Consider the following 24,131-nt stretch of genomic DNA (forward strand, 5'->3'; position numbering starts at 1 on the left):
ATCCATCTTGACGACTGCAGTGCAGGCAGATCGCTCGCGCGGTTGTGATTCTCCTGGGAGAGCGCGCGCGGCCACAAATAAACTGATATGGATTTGAAATTATTTTATCAACTTGAAATACAGGCATATTTTTGTAGATCTGTTCCTAAAAATATGAATATATGTTTTAGGAACACATCTACAATATACATGCGCATATATATATATATATATATATATATATATATATATATATATATATATATATATATATATATATATATATATATATATATATATATATATATATATATATATATATATATATTAGTGCTGTCAAACGATTAAAATATTTAATCGCGATTAATCGCATTAATGTCATAGTTAACTCACAATTAATCACAATTAATCGCACATTTTTATTTATTCTAAATGTCCCTTGATTTCTTTTTGTCCCATTATTTTTTCTTATTTTAATGCTCTTATCAACATAGAAAAGTGGATCGGCTTGCTTTGTTCAAATGTTTGTTTTATTGAAAACAACATTGGCATACTTTAGTGTTCGATTTCACACCAACATTCTCACTTGGAGCAAATAATCTCACACAATGTAACACTGCCCATCAATAAAAGGGTGAAACAAATACTTTGTTGCACAAACAGCCCCTTCAACAGCCCTTTCTAAGGGATCAAAACAGGGTGATACAAAATAAAATTACAAAGTGCACATGCAAGGTAAACTAGGACTCCGCCTATAGTGCAGTTAAACCAGGGGTCGCCAACTAGTGAACTCCGGTCCGAATCCGGACCGCGAGATGCGTCCATCCGGACCGCGAAGCCTTTTGACGTAATGAAACAGTTAACGTTGCAATGCTCACTGTTACTACGTTCAGACCCAGACGCGCGGTCAAGCATGCAGTGAAGAAGAGACTGATGGTGCGCTCACACCGGACGCGAATGACGCGACATGCACGCCGCTTAATCCGCGCCGCAGAATGTCTATTTGCGTCTTTGCATTGACTTAAATCACTCGCGCAAAACGCTTCATTCGCGTCTGGTGTGTAGGCTACGCACCATCAGAGCAGAAAGCAGCGCTCAAGACAAGCACTTTTAGTTGAAGACCCCTGAGTTAAACCGTGGCTTAATACGTTTCTCATTTCGGCGTCTCACGCTTGCCATCCACGTCTACTCTTTTAATGGCCCAAACGAGTGCGGGCAGCCGCAGCGTGCCTGATGTTTTGTTTCCGGTCTAGCTACATCCGGAGTGGTGTTGTAGTTTTTCTAACGTTACTAGTTGTTGCAACAGCTTGTGAAAAAACTACAAAGTTTGTTAGACCAAAAAGAACGTTAATCTCGCGATAAAAAAATTGACGCCGTTAAAATAGGTTTGCGTTAACGCCGTTAATAACGCGTTTAACTGACAGCACTAATGTATATATATATATTATATATACAGGGAGTGCAGAATTATTAGGCACGTTGATTTTCTGATCATATTTTTTTTCCAGGCACATTTGACCAATTCCAAACCACAGTAATCCTAATAACTACTATTGATTTAGTATTTAATAATGTATAAGTGATATATAATTGTTCATGAAGGCTGGAAATGAAAAACACCTTATATTCAGGTGTGCAGAATTATTAGGCATGTTTCCTTTTACAGATAAATTGAGCCAAAAAAGAGATTTAACTCAGACTGAAAAGTCAAAAAGTATTAAATACAAAGAAACCGGCCGGTTGCCGATCGCGTGCTAGAAGCAAAAAACGTCCGGTTCCGGTTTTTGGCCGGTCAACCGGTGCGTCCCTATTTGTGATAGCCTATATGAAAGGGTTAAATTATCATCATCGAGAGAAACTCACACACACACACACACACACGCATACACACAAACTCACAAACTCACAGGGTGAGAGAGAGACCCCCCCCCCTCACACACACACACACACACACACAAACAGGGTGAGCTTGAGAGTGAGGGGGAGGACTGAGAGAGAGGCACACACACAAACTCACAGGGTGAGAGAGAGACCCCCCCCCACACGCACACACACACACACACACACACACACACACACACAGGGTGAGCCTGAGAGTGAGGGGGGAGGGGAAGGACTGAGAGAGAGGCAGTCTGCACATTGAACAAGATTCACAAGGTTTTAACAACAAAAATAAATAAAATCTAAATGGTGGGAGTTTTTTTTTATTTCACTCTCTGAAAACATTATTTTGAATATATTGAATATATTTGAAATCACAGATGTTGGGTGATGAGAATTGTAACTCAAATATCATTTAGAAAACTAGTCCTGTCTGAATAGTGATATGCCATAGTTTAATTTAAAATGTGAAGTTATCATTTGCTGCAATATAAAGTTAAACCCGTTAAATGTAAAATAACTATATCAAAGTAATCTAAATACGCCACATTTATGCCTACAAATGTATGAGTTAAACTTTACACCATCAGAATGCTGTCGTATGCTGCAGGCAACGGATATCCAGCCATCCCCCTCCACAAATACAGACACAGAGAGAGAGAGATAGAGAGAAACAAGTTTTTTTTTTATTCTGCTTCAAAACTAACACAATGCTGCCATTTTCTGTTCATTTAGGGGAGGGCATACAGAGAGTGGTATTTAGATTAAATATTTTAAATAAATAAATATATTGATCTGAAAAATAGTATTTTCATTTTAAATTCATCCAGGTTCAAGAGGTAAATTATCATCATCAACAGAGAAAGTCACACACACACACACGCAAACATTCTGCTTTTTTACATTTTAATAAAATATTGTTTAGTATGTTTTTAAAGGTATTTGGTTTACGGGGACACAGGAAATGTTCTCATAACCCATGATTATGTTGTAATACCAGTGTGATACCCATGTCATTATACAAATTTGTGTCCTCATAAATCCCATAAACAAGCACACACACAAAGAGGGATTGGCAGAGAGAAAGAGAGATGGAATGTTTTTTTATCCTGTTTCAAAACTAACACAATGCTGCCATCTTCTGTTCATTGAGGGGAGGGCAGCACACACAGACAAAGAATAGATTATTCAAAGAAATATATAAAAAAAAAAAGTATATATTGATCTGAAAAATAATAGTCATTTTAAATTAATCCAAGTTCAATTACCGAACATACAATCTTAATTTAATTGAAATCAAAATATGATTTAACAAGATTTGAGAGAATTTCTGTTCCCCTTTTTTGTCCATATTTAATCCCTCGCCATGGCAACACCGTTTGAGATATCCAATATCGGTTCGCATTTTAGCATCTTCCGTATCTTTGTTTCATGTTGACAGAGTTTGGTGGAGATTGAATAAATTGCCTACGAGGAGAATGTAAAAACTCAGAGCCTGATTTATCTAAAAATTCACGTTCAAATCAAAATATCTGACTTCCTGTTGGTCGGAGCTAATGACTGTAAATTAGAAAGTTGTCCGGCTCGATGAGAACAATATATGTACCGAGTTTGGTGACTGTAAATGAAACTAAGCCCCCCGCTTTTGTCAAAAGGTGACGCTATAGAGCCCCTCATCCCTGCCCGTTTCTGAGCCTTTGCCCATGTGTACTGACTGACATCTCTGATGTGTGTGTCGAGTTTCATGCAATTTCAAGCATGCTAAGAGTCTCAAAAACAGCCCAAAAGATTATTAAACTTTGACACGTTGCCATGGCAACATTATTTACAATATCAGAAATCAATTCATGCGTCTATATATGTTTTCACATTATACAGGGTATCCGCGGGGCATTAAAAAGCATTAAAAGTCATTAAATGGATTTTGCTAAAATTAAGGCCTTAAATGGCATTAAAAAGCATTGAATTTTATTCTTACAGGCATTAATTTTTTTTAGATAATCAGTTTATATTGAATATAGCCTTTATAAGAAAGCGCAATGTGATGAATATACTTATTAACCTGATCTAGCTTCCGAAACCCCCGCTACTGCCGCACGAGCGCAAGATCTTGCTTTCTTGCCACTGCGCAGGCGCACCTCTCTCTGCGTCTGCTGTTCAGTGATTGGCTGAGAGGAGCAGCGCATTCAGTTGAGGCTGTGCGCTCTGCCAGAGAACAAAAAAAACTAGAGCTGTGTCGAAATCGAATAGTTCTCTACTATATAGTGCGAAAAACAGTACGCCAACAGAGTAGTACGTCCGAATTCATAGTATTCGAGAAACAGTCGGCGAAAAGTACCCGGATGACCTACTACTTCCGGTGAGATTCTGAAGTGTGCATACGATGGACACTTTACTATTCCATGAGGCCACGGAAGACGATTTATGAATGGAGGTGAAGGGACGCAACTGACGCTGGTAGGTCACATGATCATGACAACATGGCGGATATAGTACGTCCGGATTACATTCATACTACATTCATTCATACTATATAGAACATACTTTTTTAACGGTCGCGAAGTTCGTTCAAATTCAAATGTAGTACCTAACGTTACTCACCTAGATTTCGGACGCAGCCTAGTGGTGTGGGTTACGTGACAGCATCATGAGCACAGACAGTGCGCCAGAATCACATTCTCTTTCGCTCTTTAACAAACAATAGCACACAGAATTATGCCTAAATGTACGTTTTGTCAAGTATCCTCATAAGAACAGTTTTAAATGAGTTAAATAACGTCTTAAATTAACTTTGAACAAATATTTAAAATATACTGTCTTTATTTTTTCTACATTCATTTGGTGATTTACTGTGGAATTATTACATTATACAATATATTAAAAACATGTTTTAGACAGAAAAATGTGTGAATAATCTAGTTAATTTTTTCAATCGTTTGACAAAGTTTACATTAAAATATATTATGCATACCTACTATCTATCTACCTTTTGTATTTATTGCTTTGCATATTGTATGTTAAGGGATGACGGACTGATAAGCAGACATGCTATTTATGACTCGATGTAACTTTTGTTAACTTTGCGGTAAAAGTGGCTATTGATTTGGCCCTATCAGTGTGGCTCTCCTGAAAAAAATAGCTGTTGAGGCTTGTGCATCATCTCGAGGAGAAATGGACACATGAGTGACGCACACACATAAAGAAACTCAGTTAAACATACTGCGGTAAAAATTCCAAATGTGGAGTTTTTATAACTTGATACAGTTAAGCGAAATCACACGACCAAGAATGCTGTTTTCCTAAGCAGGCTAGCATCTCAATTAAAAACGTGATTTCATACAACAGTCCAGTTAACAAATAGTTAATATTAAGTCCCTTACATTTTAGAAGGAACATTGTTTGAAATTATTTTCACTGCTAAAATAGAACAAAAACAGTCAAAGATCACAGCAGAACCATAGCGTAGCAACCCTGAATCCCAATGTGCATACTATCCGCCCTGTATAGTATTGAATATTACTAATGTCTTTAGGATGGATAGAATGCACATTGAGACGCAGGCTCAGCCTTGATTTCGTTACTGAATGATTCAGTGTTTTGACGAATCGGTTGAGTCAAAGATTCAATGACTCATTCATAAACACCTGCCTCATTCTTGAATGAATCAGCCATTGGAATGAATCGTTTGAATGAATGACTCACTTAAGACAGTTACTTGTCGCCATCTACTGGTGGTTTACTTTTAATTTCTTAACATTTCTTACAATCCCATAAAATTATTTAATGCAGTTGTAATTTTTTTTATTGTAAATTTGTAAATTATTTAGTTTGATTGATAACAGACACAAATCTATCACACATATGCAGATTCAAGTATGTCAAAGCTCCAATATTCTGAAAGGATATTGCTTTAGAAATTTGACACCACAAAAAATCCTTCTTTTTTTTCTGGACAAGCAACTGTTTCACTCGTACAAGTGAATGACAAGGCTTAATGTCGAGCCCTGTATGTAGTATTAATGGGCCGCGTTTCAGTCACCATTTTATATTGTCTGACAACAAAAACAGAAAAATATATAGATGAAACAATTTTATTGGGAATTTGGCTGTATTAAAATATATAATGGGAGCATAAATGGTAGCAGCAGAGAAGCAAACAAATCTAAAGGGCTGACACTTGGCAGAATGTGAATGCAAATATTCTAATTGCCGTATGACGTCATCTATTGACATTTAGCGACATATATATGGCATTAAAATTTAAAAAAATTGACATTAAAAATGCATTAAAAAGCATTAAATTAGATTTGATGAAACCTGCAGAAACCCTGTTATACTGATGAAGTTTGAAGTAAATCGGGTGAAAATAAGACGGTGATTTAAAGCATTTTTGAAAGTGACACACTTCCTGCTGCCAGTTGGTGGTGCTATAACTTTGACCTCCAAAAGTCATATCCATGTGATCGGCCTCTTACAACAAACATACAGCTGAAGTGTCATCCAAATCAGTCAATGTTTGCACAAGTTATAACACTTCCTGTTTCCCTTTTCTCGCCATAAATTCGTTGCTTCGCCGTGGTCAAACCATTCGAGATATAAAAAATCTGCATGCAATTTAGCATCCTCAATATCTTGTCTTAATGCTGACAGAGTTTGGTGCCGATCGAATCAATGGCCTCGGAGGAGTATATTAAATTCCAGAGCATGCATTTTCCGAACTACCCATAATAGCTCACTTCCTGTTGGGCTAACGCATAACTATGAGCACGAAAGTTGTTCGGCCCGATGAGGTCTATATGTGTACCGAGTTTCATACATGTACGTGCAAGTGTGTTTGATATATGGACCAAGTTTTCAGAACGCATTCTAAGGGGCGCTGTCGAGCCCCCCTGCCAAGCCCGGGTACCCGCTTCAGCCCGGCTCTGATGGCCGCGCATTCCGACGCGTGTGCAAAGTTTCAAGAGTTTTCGAGCATGTTAAGTGCCCCAAAAGTATCCGAGAAATCAGGGAATTTTTTTTTTTTTTTTTTTAAAGAATAACCGTTAGAAGAACAATAGGGCTCTGCACCCTTTCAGGGCTTGGGCCCTAATAATCGTTAGGGGAACAATAGGGCTCTGCGCCCTTTCAGGGCTTGGGCCCTAAAAAGAATAATCTTTAGGGGAACAATAGGGCTCTGCGCCCTTTCAGGGCTTGGGCCCAAAAAATCCTTAGGGGAAAAATAGGGCTCTTCGCCCTTTCAGGGCTTGGGCCCTAATAATTCTTAGGGGAACAATAGGGCTCTGCGCCCTTTCAGGGCTTGGGCCCTAATAATCCTTAGGAAAACAATAGGGCTCTGCGCCCTTTCAGGGCTTGGGCCCTAATAATCCTTAGGAAAACAATAGGGCTCTGCGCCCTTTTAGGGCTAGGGCCCTAATAATCCTTAGGGGAACAATAGGGCTCTGCGCCCTGTCAGGGCTTCGGCCCTAATAATCTTTAGGGGAACAATAGAGCTCTGCGCCCTTTCAGGGCTTGGGCCCTAATAATAATCCTTAGGCATGGTTTTTCCTACATTGAAAATTTTTTGGCGGCCGCCAAAACAAATTTTTGCCCCGCCAAAGCCTTATTTGATCAGTTATTGTGATTTATGAGTGATGTAGATCTACTGCGCTTGTGATCGGCGCATGTTAACTGATGACAGAGAGAACGAGCGGAGAGCCCCATCCCGCGCGCACGCTCTCGGTCTTCAAAATAAGCACCGTTTTAGCATTCTAATATTTCACATATCACGTTAATCAAAAGGTCGGAAGACCGAATCCATGTTGCACGTGGTGGATTCGGACATTTTTTCCCTTGAACTACCGCTGGATGTGAATTGCGCTCAAAAAACGCTAACTCTTCACCGACCAGCTGACATAAACCATACTTTCAATAAACGGGAAACAAATCCTATCCAGTTATTAAGTGTTTTCTGTGTGTTGACAAATCTTTCGCGATGTTCTAACAGACGGGATTCACACACAACGCGTCTGCTAGTGTCCGATTCGCGACCTAATGACTCCTTTGAATCGAATCATTTTAACGACTGGTTAGAACAACTGAACTGTCCAACACTGAACTCACGAATCAGTTTAATCATTTACTCAGAACATCTGAAATGAGAACACAAGTGTGCTCACCCAATTTAGCAAGAGTGGATAGTAAGAATTAGTTTGAATTATCCACAGTCTTTCAGCTTATTTCTGTTGACAATGTGTAGTAAAATAAATAGCCTAAAATCATTTAGTTTAGAATGGAGTGAGGTGAAACCAGAACAAAGTTGTTATTAGCTAGCTGATAATTTTATGAAATTGTATATGGCAGAAAATTAGGCTATTTGTTATTTTTTTTAATACTATTTTTTAATATTGATATGGTTATATACCAAAACAATTATTTGTAAATAGTGTAAAAATGAGGAACAAAAGAAACAAAAATCAAGGTATCGAAATAAGATGAGCAAAAATTACAAACTGTTTCTTTGAATTTATTTTAAATGTATTGTCAGTATTGCGCTTGCAGATCACGTGGGTAGGGTACTTTTTACTGTGTATGTTTGGATGACCATGTCGGTCAGCCACCACCGAAGACCATTTTTGACCCAGGAAAAACCCTAGGGGAACAATAGTGATCTTCGCCCTTTCAGGGCTTGGGCCCTAATAAAAGTACAGACACACCCACTTCCGTCAACGGCCACGTTCCGCTGCAGGTCAAGAAGTTAAATGTCTCACTGTACACTCACTGCTGTGGTGGAGCCATTGCTTAGCCTACATCTGCACTTTAATAGAGCACCCTCAGTGATTTCAGAAGCACCCTCAGTGATTTGATTATGATACCTGTAGGCATAATAGGCCAACGATAAGATAAGATGGCATTAAGATGGCAAAATATATATATATCTATATATATAAAAAATAAAATATATATTATATTTTATATTTACAGATGCCAATATAATATATTATATTTACAGATACTTATCTGTATATATATATATATATATATATATATATATATATATATATATATATATATATATATATATATATATATATATATATATATATATATATATATATATATATATATATATATATATATATATATATATATACATATATATATATATATATATATATATATATATATATATATATATACATATATACATATACATACATACATAATTTTTTATTTATTTTTTACATAAAAAAAACATTTTAAGTTATATTGTGCTTTGTTTGTATCTCTGCTGGAATGTTAAAAAAATGTCAGTGTTAAATAAATATTTTTAAATTGTTGTTTTGTAATTTCTTTTTCTTAAAAAAAAAGCAAGACAAAATTGTAAAAAGCTATTTTTACTATTTAATTTATGCAATGGTGAAAAAATTGTCAAATAAACGGCGGGGGGGGGGGGGGGGTTTAAAAACTGTGTTTGGTATTCGGCTTCGGCCAAGTGTTTTATTATTATTCGGCTTCGGCCAAGAATTTTCATTTCGGTGCATCCCTACACAAAATGTACAGCTGCAAGAGGTTACGAAATTCCTTTTGGCTTGATTTTTTTCAAAATGATGTCTCACCAGTTTGTTCTTAGATTTCGCTTGAAATAAATTGTTATAATAAAGTTGTTACATGTTTCTGCCTTGTGCTTTCAGAACCTTAAATTCGATTTAATTTAGTGGTTTGTGAAATGCTGTTCTCATACCTACTTGTATCTGATTCTCAGTCTAAAATGGACAAGAGTGACCTGGTGCAGAAAGCCAAGCTCGCTGAGCAAGCCGAGCGCTATGATGACATGGCAGCAGCTATGAAGGCTGTTACCGAGGGCGGCGTGGAGCTTTCCAATGAAGAGCGCAACTTGCTCTCCGTGGCGTACAAGAACGTGGTAGGCGCTCGCCGTTCCTCCTGGCGTGTCATCTCGAGCATTGAGCAGAAAACAGAGGGGAATGAGAAGAAGCAGCAAATGGCACGCGAGTACAGAGAAAAGATTGAGACTGAATTGCAGGACATCTGCAATGATGTGCTGGTATCTCCACTTCTTTCTCTTGACCTTCTATACCTTTTATAATGACATTTAAATATTTTGTATTTAAAGAATGAACATATTCAGAATAATTTGTTATTCAGTTGTCAAAAACAGTTAATTTTGTTTTAATGTGTTAAAAATATAAGATTCAAACGTCATTCATTATATTTAACCTTTCTTCAGAAAGAAAGGGCGATTTTTCGCAATGTGAGCCATCCTGATGTTCCCAACTTGTGTCTTAACAGGGTCTTTTGGAGAAGTTCCTAATTCCCAATGCTTCTCAAGCAGAGAGCAAGGTGTTTTATCTGAAAATGAAAGGTGATTACTATAGATACTTATCTGAGGTTGCATCTGGAGAAACTAAGAGTGGTAAGTGCATTGTAGAATTGGTTTTCCTTTTTCTTTATTTTCTCAGTGGTTGTTTTGACAGTGTTCTATCCATCAATTTATCTGTCTGTCTGTTTCATCTTATCTTTCTATCTATTAGACGTGCCGATATACGTTAATGCGGTATATCACGATAATAAACATGCGTGTTATTTTTACCGTGGGCATTAGTGTTGTCATGAGACTGGAATTTCTAACTTCAATATGATACCATTTTCGATACCGCAGCTAAAACTGACATATACTGCCGTACAGATATTTTTATTATTCTTTTATAATTTTGATAATTTGGAGTAATTTTTTTGCAGTGGCTCACACACTTTATTTGAAACTTTGAACTAAATTTGCAAAAAAAGACCAGTAAACAGTCAATAATAAAATAAGAACAAATTAAAGCTGCGAGCAGCGATGACGGGCCCAAGCCGGTGGCACCGCCACCCTGGTGGCATCAGCTTAACTGTGCACGGCAGGCAATAGGAATTTAAAATGGGAAAACATAAAAGGACTATGTCAAAGTCATCTGAATTCACCACATTAACTGGAGCAGTTGGTGCTGCTATGACCACAAACCACAACAGCCTATCTATGAGATCAATTAAATTTAAATGAATTTCATGTAGGGATGAAACGGTATGGAAATTTAACATCATGATTATAGTGACCCAAATTATCACGGTTATCAATATTATCACGGTTTTGTTCAAGTTTTATATTTGAAAATCAACAAACAAACTAAAGGAGCTCTATGCACTTTTTTAAGCAAGATTCTGTGGGATTTTCTTCCTTATAATGGCCGTCGTCAATATAGCAACGCATAAATAATAATAATTTCTCGTAAATATAATCTCAAATATTATCTCTGTAAATATATTCTCAAGCAATATTCTCATCTGTGTTCAGCAATGATGCATTTAAATCTAGCATGTTTTGTGTAAGAGCCCAAACAGTATCCTAGAGAAATAATGCATATAATAATAATAATAATAATAATTGTAATATTATTATATATCCATATTTCCATATGATTTGACAGTTTATTTTATTAAATATCAAAATGACTGCATCATACCTGACACCTAGATGATCACTTTACAGCCAGTTTTATGACTTTCATTGTCTTCAAATGCTATTAAAGTTTCAAACGTGTATAACGTTACCAATGTTGTGTGTAACTTTAGAGACGGTCCCTAAATTCACCAACTTTATGCCAGTCACATCAGATGCGCTGTGGTTCTGCTGTGTTTGTTTGTTTGAAACTATTTTCGCTGCTGAAATAGAACAAAAACAGTCAACCTCTGTATGATGAGTGAATCTCTTGCGTACATCACACACACATCTCTGCTTTTAGTGTAGATTTCAGCGTGTGAGCGGCGCGCGCTCTGAACAAAATTCCGGATAATCTGAACGCCTCTGATTATGAGACATTGCATTCATAAACTCAATATAAACACGTGTGAGTGGTTATAATGTGCAACGCGATTATAACAGATGGCTTTTGAGAAGACTATAATAAGTTCAACAGCAGAGTGGCTAGTGTGCAGCCGAAATAACTAGGGATGCACCGATATGAACATTTTGGCCGATACCGATAACCGATAATTCTTAATATTTGAAAGCCGATAACCGATATATTGGCCGATAAATCTAAATACAAATTTTAATAAACTCTGAGAGCCTGATTACAAAAACAAAAGGCTCACCATTAAAAGCCATGTCCCAAACACTTCAACATAAATCAAACCTATACACTACAGTAGCCTATTTGAACCAGTGTGAGATTCCTTACCTTTTCAAATTAATTTTACACTCCTATGGACAATTTTTTTTTTTAACACTTTACAATAAGGTTTAATTTTTGTTAGTATTAGTTAACCAACAATGAATGAACAATACTTCAACAGGATTTATTAATTTTAGTTCATGTTAATCTCAACATATTCAGACCCAAAGTTGTGTCTTTTAACATTAGGTATGAACTGTGAATGGACTGTTACAAAACGCAAACATTTTATTACTAAAAGAAACAAAGGTTATTGCTCTCTGTTTGTTCATGATAGTTAATGCATTAATAAAATGAGACCTTATTTGTAAAATGTTACCAAAAATGATATTGTCTAAAAAATAAAAATAATATACCTAAATAATGCAAACAAGTAATTGAACAGCATTACTTAGGCTGCATAATAAAGAATCAGAATGCAAGTGCATGAAATAACCTCTGCACAGACGATAAAGAAATGGTTTTAATCAAACCATATTGTTGATGGAAATGATACGAGTGTAATAAAAACAATAAAAGTGCTAATTATAAAAAATAATGCTTCTGTGTTTTTGAAAAAAATATATGTTTAATATTACAGTAATAGTAAACATCTGTAATATTAGTCTAGTCTATTAGGAATAATGTTGCTGTTTGAGAGCGCGCTGAAGCTGGAGAGAATGAACGAACAACCATAAACTGAAGCGCTTAGAAGTTTAATTAACAACTAAACGCATCATATATGAGAACAATCAGATATTTATACAAAATAAATATAATATTACAACTTATATTAGCACAAAATCACGCATAGGTGAAGGGTTATAACTCCTGTGGATGCTCTTCCCCTGTTTGAGAGCGTGCTGAAACTTAAGATGATCACCGGTACAGTGAAGCACTGCGGGTTATTGACTTAACGAAACACATCCTATATGACTTTAATCAGATGTTTATACTACAAAAACGTAATATTACGACTTACATATGCTTAAAATGACGCGAATGCACAAGCGAACTTGACTGTGCTGGTCAGAATGCGTTGTTGACACTTCCCACAACAGCGCGCTGAAAAACAACTAAACCCAGAGAATTCACTACGTTTTATAACAGAAATATTCTCATTGCAGTGTTATGTATAGGACAGTCCCAGTAGTTATTAATGCTGTGCATTTCTGTTTGAAATGCGCGCGCCGGTACAATGAAGTGCTTTACTGCATCGTTAATTAACTCAACCAAACGCATCCTATATGGGATTATATACACAAAATAATAAATATAATATTACAACTTACAATGGCACAAAAGGCTGTGAATGCACAAGCAAACTTGACTGTGCTCGTCATGAAGGTGTAACTCCGTGGGCGCGCGCTGAAGCTAAAGACCGGTACAATGAAGTGCTTTACTGCATCGTTTATTAACTCAACCAAACGCATCCTATATTATATTACATACACAGAATAATAATAAATATAATATTACAACTTACAATGGCACAAAAGGCTGTGAATGCACAAGCGAACTTGACTGTGCTCGTCATGAAGGTGTAACTCCGTGGGCGCGCTCTTCCCTCAACAAACGCGCTGAAACACAACGCTCTTTTACAGCCTATTCTATTCTCATTATCATTTTATGTAGATTATAGAAGACTTGCGCTGCACATGTTGCACATAACTGTATTTTCCTTTTCGAAGTGATTCCAAACATATTTAGAGCAATTCAAACCCATCATGGTGGACAGCGCGTCCCTCTCAGCTGAAGGAAATAATACATTATCTATCGGCTTGACTATATCGGTCAAATTTTCTTATTGGACCGATAACGATAACATCAAAAATAATCATTTATCGGCCGATAACGATATGTTGCCGATATATCGTGCATCCCTAGAAATAACGTTAACTTACACCCGCAAACGGCGGTTGTTAATGGCAAACCCTGATTATTATCCCTTAAATGTCACCCTAGTCTTGTCTGAACTTGTTCGTTCGCTTCACGTTATTATTTCCCAGACGTAGTTTTGGTATTGAGGTCAAAGTCCACTTGCCTTGCTTTCGTAGTTTTGTAGTGTTTCCCTCTATTACAGCGACTTTATTCTGGCATGTTCTGCAAACAGGTGACCATCTTCGATTAAGTTTCCCTCAGGACTTTTGTAAAAGCCAAAATATGACACCGCCTCAGATTGGGTCCTTTTAGAGGCTGAACAATCTCCAGAGTGCTGTCACTGCCTTCTGCCATTTCTTCTCATTCAGAAAACAGCGGTGCGCGCAACAGACTGACGCTGACTGGACAAGATTTACCGCAAGTTTTAAAATCGTGATAATCACATGCGGTTTTAATGATAATTAAATTTTATACGATATTACTAACCGTCACTAAATTTTACCGTGGTTTATCGTGAAACCGGTAATCGTTTCATCCCTAATTTCATGTCAGATGATGTCAAAGGTCAAATTGTAATTTTATCAGAATACTGTTCGAATGCTGATGTTGGATTATCCTAACACTTCTCTTCATGTGTTTTTTGACCAACCTTAGCTACCGTTTGTTCACCAATCTTATGCACCATAAAGCATGCTTTCATTTTAATATGGGTGGTCCAATAAAAAAAATGTATTGCAAAATTAATAAATGGTGCCAAATCACAGAAACAGCAAAGATGATTTTAATATCAGTGTCAGGTAAGAGTAAGATGCGTGTCTACATTTTATGGAAGTTTATTACAAACAGCCAATTTAGAAAATTATGTGAAATTAATTTTTTTTAATACATTTGAGTTATATCAGTAAATAATTAATTTAAAGATGTGTCAAAAATGATCTTTGCAAACACAGCACATGACCTTCTGTAAAACACATGTATAGAAAACACACAGGCCCTCCTGTTAAAAAAAAGAGAATTCTGTCTGAATGAGTACAAATCACAGATGTCAGTTGATAAGAATTGTAACTCAAATGTCATTTAGAAAATTAGTCCTGTCCGAATGGTGAGTGTCATATTTTAATTTCAAATGTGAAGTTATCATTTACTGCAATATTAATTTAAATCCGCTAAATGTAAATTAACTATTTAATGTCATAGGATGTCATGGGTCACAGCAGCTGCAGCCATCCCCTCTCCCACACTAGGGCTGTAGCGATACACTAATCTCACGATACGATACACGATATTCAGCTCACGATACGATATATATATCACGATATTCAGCCAACGATATGATTCGATATAATTCGATACACTTACAGCATTTTCTGAAAGATTTAAAGGGGACAGAGTGATTTTGGTGACATCTTGTGAGTGTTTCATTTACTTGGATTGAATTAACTGAACTGAAAACTAAAATCATCAATTACACAATATATGTCTCTGAAGGGACAGAGAGTCTACAGCTTGCAAACGCTGGACAAAATTAATCAAAGATGTGTTGAGAAAATTAGTTCCATTTATTGAAACAGTGCAAACTGTAGCTTACAAGCCTTTGAAAAGTAAATAAAGTGCAGTATTGCAATTAACAATGGAGTTTTAAAAATTGCAGCAAGTGGCCTGTTCTGAACAGTTTCTTTGACAGCTTTTTTAGCTTGACACTGACATTTGGTAGTATTTCCAGAGTATTTCACGTTTGTGTCACACAGCTTGCAAACCAACCGCGATGCTTTGTCTAAGTCAAGGGTCTCCAACCTTTTTTCATTTGAGAGCTACTTTTTAAAAAAGAAAGTCAAAGAGAGCTACTCATGTTATATAATACTTAAAACTCTTAAATAATGCATCATAATTCTCATACCGTAAAGCTTCAAATAATAGCAGAGTCCCAAATAGACGCCTGTCTCTTTTAAACGCCTGGTGTGACGACAGGTTTGGGTAAATAAAGGCCGGTCTCAAATAGACGCCGGGTCTGTTTTTCAGTATCGGGCTGTATTTGATCTTCTCAAACCCGTCAGATCGTCTGTTCTATGTTTTAATTAGATTTCACGTGACAGACGGAACCGTTCATGAACGACTCATCACTATGGCAACATAACAAAGAGGTTAACGAACTTTCAGTCTTCAGTTTTTCTTAATTCTCTCAATACCACCATGGAGAAAAGTATAATTTGACATTTAAGCTGACAGTTGTCAAATTTCAAGCGTGGGTAAAGCTGGATACGGAGCGGCTGAAAAATTCCTTTAATGCTTGCGCGCAGACGTGCGCGTGTGTTTGTGTGTGCGAGGGAGAAGGAGGAGATATATTTCATTAACTTCGGGATGTTATCCTTGGGTATGTGGCCTGACAGTAGCTTCTGATGGAAGCGAGGATCACCTTATCCGTTGTTTCAAAGAGGGAGAGCCGTGCGCATCTGGGCGGAGCTGTTAGTGCGAGCAAGGCAGGCAGAGTTAGCAGAGGCTGGAGAGGGAGAAGTGGAGGAGAATCGTGGGGATGATGATAGTGATGAATAGAGTAATTCTCTATCACATTGCAGTTGTTTTACAGGGTAGCCTTCATTCTTTCTTGTTGATGTGAAGGCGCTGGATTTATATTCGCCGCCATTTTTTTTAATCTCCTCGCTCTGACTCTGTAAACAAGAAGAGGTAGACGTCGGCGTTTTTGTAAAGTTAGTAGTACGGGTAACCTGCTCTACAGCGGTACTAGCGGCTGGCTGACCAAATCGCTCTTCCTGCAATGCAAATGGGGGTAAACACGGGGATTTGAATGGGACTTATGTATCGATACTCGCGGCTTAAAAATCGATACTTTCTTGGGAGAAAAAATATCAATTTATATCGCAGAATCAATAAAATTGCCCAGCCATAACACACACACACACACACACACACACGTTTGTTTTTGTGAAATGTGAGGACATTCCATAGGCGTAATGGTTTTTATACCGTACAAACCGTATTTTCTATCCCCTTACACTGCCCTTGCCCCTAAACCTAGCCCTCACAGGAGACTGTGCAGTTCACTTTCTGTGAAAAAAAACTTGTTCTGTATGATTTATAAGCATTTTGAAAAGTGAGGACATGGGGAACGTCCTCATATTTCACCCTCTTTTTGTAATACCTGTGTCATACCCATGTCATTATACACATTTGTGTCCTGATATTTCACAAAAACATGCCCACACACACGCACACAAAGAGCCAGAGGCAGAGAGGCATGCTTTAGCTGACAACCAGAAAAAATCAGAGCCTGTTTATTAAAAAATTCTACATTCAAACCAAAATATCTGACTTCCTCTTGGTCGGAGCTAATGACTGTAAAAAAACGGCTCAATGAGAACACAATATATATACAGAATTTGGTGACTGTAGATAAAACTATCTAACTATCTTTTTCAAAAGATGCCACTACTGAGCCCCTCCACCTGTTTCTGAGTCTTTGGCCGTATCTACTGCACGGCATCTGATGTGTGTGTCGAGTTTCATGCAATTTCAAGCATGCTAAGAGTCTCAAAAACACCCAAAAAGATTATTAAACTTTGACATGTTGCCATGGCAACAGTATTTAACATATCATGAATCCATTCATTTGCCTATATCTCCCATGTTTCTTCATCATACTGATGAAGTTTGAAGTAAATCAGGTGAAAATAAGATGGTGATTCAAAGCATATTTGAAAGTGACACACTTCCTGCTGCCAGTTGGTGGCGCTATAACTTTGACTCACAAAAGTAAAATCCATGTGATCGGCCACTTACAATGAACACACAGCTGAAGTTTAATTTAAATCAGTTAATGTTTGCAGAAGTTAGAACACACTTCCTGTTTCCCTTTTCTCGGAACTGAGGAGGACAGAGAGAGGCAGAGTGAGATTCACATTGAACACGATTTTAAACAACAAAAAAAGAAATGAAATCTAAATGGTGGGAGAACGTTGTTCCCTTTCGAGAGGTCTCTCGTATTGCGTTATGGGAAAACTCCTTTTTTCGAGAATATGAAGCAAAAACTTTATTCTATAAAGTGTCTATGTAAAACGCAGTGCCGCTGCACAGCCGATAGAACAGCGCGAGCTGCGCACTGATTGGCTGTGCCGAGGGAACTGCATGAACCTATGGCGAGGCGGCTGAGAGAGCGAACCAATAGGGGTTGCTAGAATTCCCGCCGAACAAGGTCGCTAGAATTAGCATACCTGAGGCTATAAAAGACCGTGTTTTGCCATAGGAAATCAGATTTAATCTCCTTCAGCGATACCTTCGTTGACCTTCGGAATTGAAGCCCCGGCGTCGAAAAGCACCCAGCGGAACTTCTGCAGCTCTGAAGACGCCGGATTCCCACCTGGTCTCCGCCTTCAGCTACCTGCCACCTGCCGTTCCAGCTGCGCCATCCGGCGGTGTTAGTGTGTGTGTTGCCGCTGCAACCCACCTCAAAAAGAGCGCGAGCGCTGTTGCAAATGCCTCGCTTTTCCTGCGCCACGTGCCGAGCACCTCTCCTCGGCGGGGACCGCCACATCATCTGTGTGGCATGCCTCGGACGCGACCACGCTGAGACTGCACTCTCCAATGGCGGCTGCCCAGAGTGCGACGAGATGGCTCTGCAGACCCTGAGGGCTCGCCTCGCCAGCTTCGATGTCTCCGTCCCGACCGCGCAAAAAGAAACGTTGCGACCAGAGGCCACTTGAGCGTTCAAGCGACTGCACGCCGAGCAACTCTCCACGTGCCTCGCTCTCGCCGGTGAAGTTCACCCAAGAGGAACAACGCCCCTCCCCCGCAGCGGCCTGTTCTGTCTCCTTCGGTGGACCAGTAGGTGAAGAGGAGGAGGAGGAGGACAGCCTTTCACTGGCTGCATCTGGCAGCGAGTGGTCAGACTCTGTCTCCGAGCCCTCCGCTTCGGCGTAGACTGCCACTAACGCTTTGACACGGAGCTGGTCCGTGTGCTCACTAAGGCCGTGGAAGACCTCGGGCTCGAGTGGTCCCACCCCCATGAGACAACACGGAGTAGGCTGGACGAATGGTTCCTGCAAAGCCGTCGACTTCCCTCCCCTCAAAGGCCCGCCCCCTTCTTCCCGGAGGTTCATGACGAGCTGACGAAGGCTTGGAAAGTCCCCTACTCGTCGTGTGCTAAGTCCTCGTTCTCCCCAGCGCTCTCCTCTATCGATGGCGCTAAGGAAAAAGGATACAAGGCTTTTCCTCCCCTCGAAGAAGCTGTCGCTGCGCACCTCTGCCCGCCCTCCTCCAGAGGATGGCAGACCAGGGCTCAACACCCCTCCAAACCATGTCGCTCTACCTCGGCTTTCGCCAGTCGAGCATACGCCTCTGCTGGCCAAGCTGCTTTGGCGCTCCACACCATGGCTGTCCTTCAAGTTTATCAGGCCAAACTTCTCTGCTCTCTGGATGAGTCTGTTCCTGATTCTGAGATCTTGAGTGACCTGCGCAGCGCCACTGATCTAGCCCTACACGCAACCAAATCCAACGCGCAGGCTATCGGGAGGACAATGGCCAACCTGACCGTTCTAGAACGCCACTTATGGCTGAACCTTACGGATATGAAGGATATCGACAAAGCCTCCTTTCTGGATGCTCCCATTTCCTCCTCCAGTTTGTTCGGTCCGGCGGTCGTTGGCTTCGCCGAGTGTTTCACTGAGGCTCAGAAAGCGTCGCAAGCCATGAAGCACTTTCTGCCCAAACGCTCCAACTCTTCCTCTGGCCGCCACAAAGCGCCGCCCCCCTCAACCCGCCAAGACGGCGCCGCCGTCCTCTCGACCACGCTCGGGATCCAGGAATCGGCAACGCTCACGCTCTGCAAGCCGCAGCAGGCAGCCTGAGTCCCGGGGACCTCGACCCAAAGCTGCGTTGAGACCCGAGCCACCGAAGGCGTCCTAGCTGTAAGAGGGAAGAGAAGGTGGCCAGGTCCCACTTCGGCTGGACCCCCACCACACTCTCTGTCTCCACGGCAACCCAAATAAATCTCAAAAAGAGCTTTTTCTATGTAGACAATGTGCCCACTTCACAGTATGCACCCCTACACTCAAGCACCCCCCACACAGCTCACACGCTGTCCTGTGCCACAAATGTAATGCGCGCGCCCACTACACAGTGCATGCCGCCAAACATAAGCACTATCCCCACAGTGTTACAAGCACAAAACAAACGGGTTACCGGGTTCCTATCACTAAGCTGCCCGCCCCCGATTCAAATTCAACCCCTGGCTTCACGGGCCCAGGCCTGGCAGGCCATCCCCGGTATAGCAAATTGGATGTTGAACATAATAAAACGAGGTTACTCGCTACAGTTCGCTCGCAGACCCCCGCGCTTTCGCGCCGTGGTCGAGACCTCAGTAAAAAGCAGCGTGAGTCACGTGCTCCGCGCCGAGGTATCGAAACTGTTAGAAAAGGGAGCGGTGGAAACCGTGCACCCGACACAAAGCGAGTCAGGCTTTTACAGTCGCTACTTTCTCGTTCCAAAAAAGGATAGCGGCCTCAGGCCCATCCTAGACCTCAGACATCTGAACAAATCGCTTATGACGCGCTCGTTCAAGATGCTGACAGCGAAACAAATCCTCGCGCACATTCGCCCGGGGGATTGGTTTTCACGGTCGACCTGAAAGATGCATACTTTCACGTTCAGATAGCACCCCGTCACAGGCCATTCTTGAGATTCGCCTTTGAGGGTCAGGCTTATCAATACACAGTCCTGCCATTCGGTTTATCCCTGGCGCCCCGCACTTTTACGAAGTGCATGGACGCAGCCATAGCCCCGCTGAGGCTGAAAGGCATGCGGATACTCAACTACCTCGACGATTGGCTCGTCATAGCCCAATCAGAGGCACAGTTGACGATACACAAGTCCTGGCTCCTCAACTATCTAGAATGTTTGGGTCTCAGGATCAATATCGCCAAGAGTTCAGTGTCTCCCACCCAGAATATATCTTTTCTGGGTACAGTCATAGACTCAAGACAGATATGGGCGCGGCTTACGTCACAGCGCGCCCTCTCTATTCAGAACATGGCGACGTCATTCTAAGCTGGCGCTTGCGTTCATCTCAAACGTTTTCAGAGGATGCTAGGTCTTATGGCCTCGGCATCGGCAGTACTCAAACTGGGTCTATTACACATGCGCCCCCTCCAACGCTGGCTAAACTCCCGCATTCCGGCTCACGCATGGCGATCAGGCCAGTTTCGCATCAAAGTGAACCACAGCTGTGTCAAAGCTCTGGCTCCTTGGAAGGCGACCACCTGGTATCAAACAGGTGTTATGATGGGTACAGTTACGAAACGGAAAGTGGTCTCGACAGACGCGTCCAACCTAGGTTGGGGCGCCCTACACGAGGGCAAGCCAGTCTCTGGCCAGTGGGCAACTTCAGAGAAAAGGCTACACATAAACTGTCTAGAGATGAAAGCGGTCATCCTATCGCTGAAAGCTTTCCATTCCGTACATAAAGGGTCACCACGTCTTGGTCCGAACGGACAGCATGTCAGTGGTATCTTCTATAAATCACCAGGGCGGTCTGAAATCACGCTCCCTACATTCCATGGCAAATCACCTCCTTTTATGGGCAGAGCGCTACCTGAGCTCCCTGAGGGCGGCTCACGTGCCAGGTATCCTGAATCAGGGTCCGGATATGTTATCCAGAGGCAGTATTCCCCCCGGGGAGTGGTCTCTTCACCCGCAGACAATTCAGTTGATCTGGAGCACCTTCGGCGTAGCGAAAGTAGATCTTTTCGCCTCAGAAGACAATGCTCACTGCCCAATATTTTTCTCCAAACGCAGAGATGCGCTGGCCCATGCCTGGCCCAGTCTCCCTCTATATACTTTTCCTCCGATCGTGATGTTGCCACAGGCCATCAAAAAGATCAGGGAAACCAATTCCACAGTGCTCTTAATAGCCCCGTTGTGGAAGAATCAAATATGGGTCTCCGAACTGACTCATGTCAGACACAGCCCCATGGCCGATTCCGCTGAGGAAAGACCTCCTCACGCAGGCGAGAGGGAAAATCTGGCATCCCCACCCCGAACTGTGGGCTCTCCACGTTTGGCCCATCAACCAATACCCGCGAACCTTTCTGAAAGAGTTCTGAATACTATTTCTGAAGCTAGAGCACCCACAACCAGGCAGCTCTATGCACTGAAATGGTCGGTATTCTCTAACTGGTGTACAGCACGAAACCTTGACGCACACTCGTGCGAGGTGGCAGAAGTGCTCGCCTTCCTTCAAGAGCTAATGGACGCGGGTCGTTCCCCCTCCACACTCAAAGTTTACGTTGCCGCCATAGCAGCTTATCACGCTCAGGTCGCGGGACAATCACTGGGGAAAAGCGTACTTATTGTACGCTTTCTTAAAGGGGCCCAGAAGGCTGAACCCGCCTCGCCCCCCCCTCAGTCATTATATGGGACCTTGCCACAGTATTAGAAGCTATGAAGGGCTCTACCTTTGAACCGCTTCAGTCTGTGAGCTTAAAGCACCTCTCACTGAAAAACGCTTTTCTGCTGGCACTGGCCTCAGTTAAGCGAGTGGGCGATTTACACGCACTCTCCGCGAGTGCTTCCTGTCTTGAGTTTGGGCCTAACGACTCCAGGGTCGTCCTCAAACCTAGACATGGCTATGTTCCTAAAGTGCTTTCTACTCCCTTTAGGGCACAGGTAATTTCTCTTTCGGCCCTGCCCGCGTCGCAAGACGAAAAGGACGCAAATTTGCTCTGCCCAGTTAGAGCGCTGAGACTGTATCTAGAGCGCTCCGCCCCTTTCAGGCAATCGGAACAGCTCTTTGTGTGCTTCGGTGGCCGCACTTAAGGCTATGCTGTCACGAAACAGAGACTGTCACACTGGATAGTGGACGCTATCTCTATGGCTTATAAGTCTAAAGATCTAACTTGCCCTATAGGCATTAAAGCCCATTCTACCAGAGGCATGGCCTCGTCATGGGCATGGACATGTGGCATACCGCTGGAAGATATTTGTGCGGCGGCAGGCTGGGCCTCTCCGTCCACTTTTATCAGATTTTATAAACTGGAAGTCCCTGCTCTACAAGCTGGGATTCTCTCCATTTAATAGGTATTGCCTGTCATTATTAACTAGACCCGATTCTTCCGGTCTCCCTGTTATTCATATATGATCAGTTTTCACAAGCATGTTGGAACAGTTTTCACAAGCATGTGTTACACTATATATCTATAAGGCCCGACTATGTCCGGTCATAATTCTATAAACAAATGGCCCGATTCTATCTGGCCTATATACTCATTATGTCCTCTCAAGAGGCCCACTTTGTTGGTCTCCTGTGACTCACTGTTACCCATCTTACGTGCCTCAGGCCATTGGGTCAGTTAGCACGCACAGCGTTTTAAATTGGGTTCCCATAACACAATACAAGAGACCTCTCGAAAGGGAACGTACTCTGTTACTCACGTAACCTCGGCTCCCTGAGAGAGGGAACAAGTATTGCGTAGCGCACCGTGCTTGTGCTTCTCAGGGTATCGCTTCAGTCGATTTTTAACATGATTTCCTATGGCAAAACACGGTATTTTATAGCCTCAGGTATGCTAATTCTAGCGACCTTGTTCGGCGGGAATTCTAGCGACCCCTATTGGTTCGCTCTCTCAGCCGCCTCGCCATAGGTTCATGCAGTTCCCTCGGCACAGCCAATCAGCGCGCAGCTCGCGCTGTTCTATCGGCTGTGCAGCGGCACTGCGTTTTACATAGACACTTTATAGAATAAAGTTTTTGCTTCATATTCTCGAGAAAAGGAGTTTTCCCATAACGCAATACTCGTTCCCTCTCTCAGGGAACCGAGGTTATGTGAGTAACCGAGTACGTTTTTATTTCACTCTCTGAAAACCTTATTTTGCAACAAGAGTTTAATCTGTAAAACAGTGTTTTCAAGGACTTATCCAACTTGGTTCATAAATAAGGCTATACTCCCACCTTCTGGTTATTCTATACATCACATTTGCTCTCATTTTTTTTGTCCTCAAACAAGAACCATTAATCTGCTTATTTTGAAGTTACACACATTTCATTGTTTGAAAAAGAAACTCAAATGTGTTTTTTTCTAATGTTAGTATTTTTTTTATAGAAATAAATTGTCAACAATAATAACCCATAATAGCTGACTTCCTGTTGGGCTGACATATAACTTGGAGCACAAAAGTTGTTTGGCCTGATGAGATCTAT

At 41.0% G+C, this 24,131-nt stretch overlaps 1 protein-coding gene across 1 annotated transcript in view; it reads left to right on the plus strand.

Moving 5' to 3' along the window:
- ywhabb (tyrosine 3-monooxygenase/tryptophan 5-monooxygenase activation protein, beta polypeptide b) overlaps positions 1 to 24,131 on the plus strand; it is a 64,240-nt gene that overhangs the window by 2,613 nt on the left and 37,496 nt on the right. The window contains exons 2-3 of the mRNA XM_079827896.1: positions 9,602 to 9,901; positions 10,147 to 10,270. Of these exons, the coding sequence (XP_079684022.1) occupies positions 9,608 to 9,901; positions 10,147 to 10,270 (418 nt within the window). The 5' untranslated portion in view covers positions 9,602 to 9,607. The remainder of the gene's footprint in view (positions 1 to 9,601; positions 9,902 to 10,146; positions 10,271 to 24,131) is intronic.

This window comes from Gobio gobio, assembly GCF_949357685.1.
Source record: "Gobio gobio genome assembly, chromosome: 10".
Lineage (NCBI taxonomy): Eukaryota > Metazoa > Chordata > Actinopteri > Cypriniformes > Gobionidae > Gobio > Gobio gobio.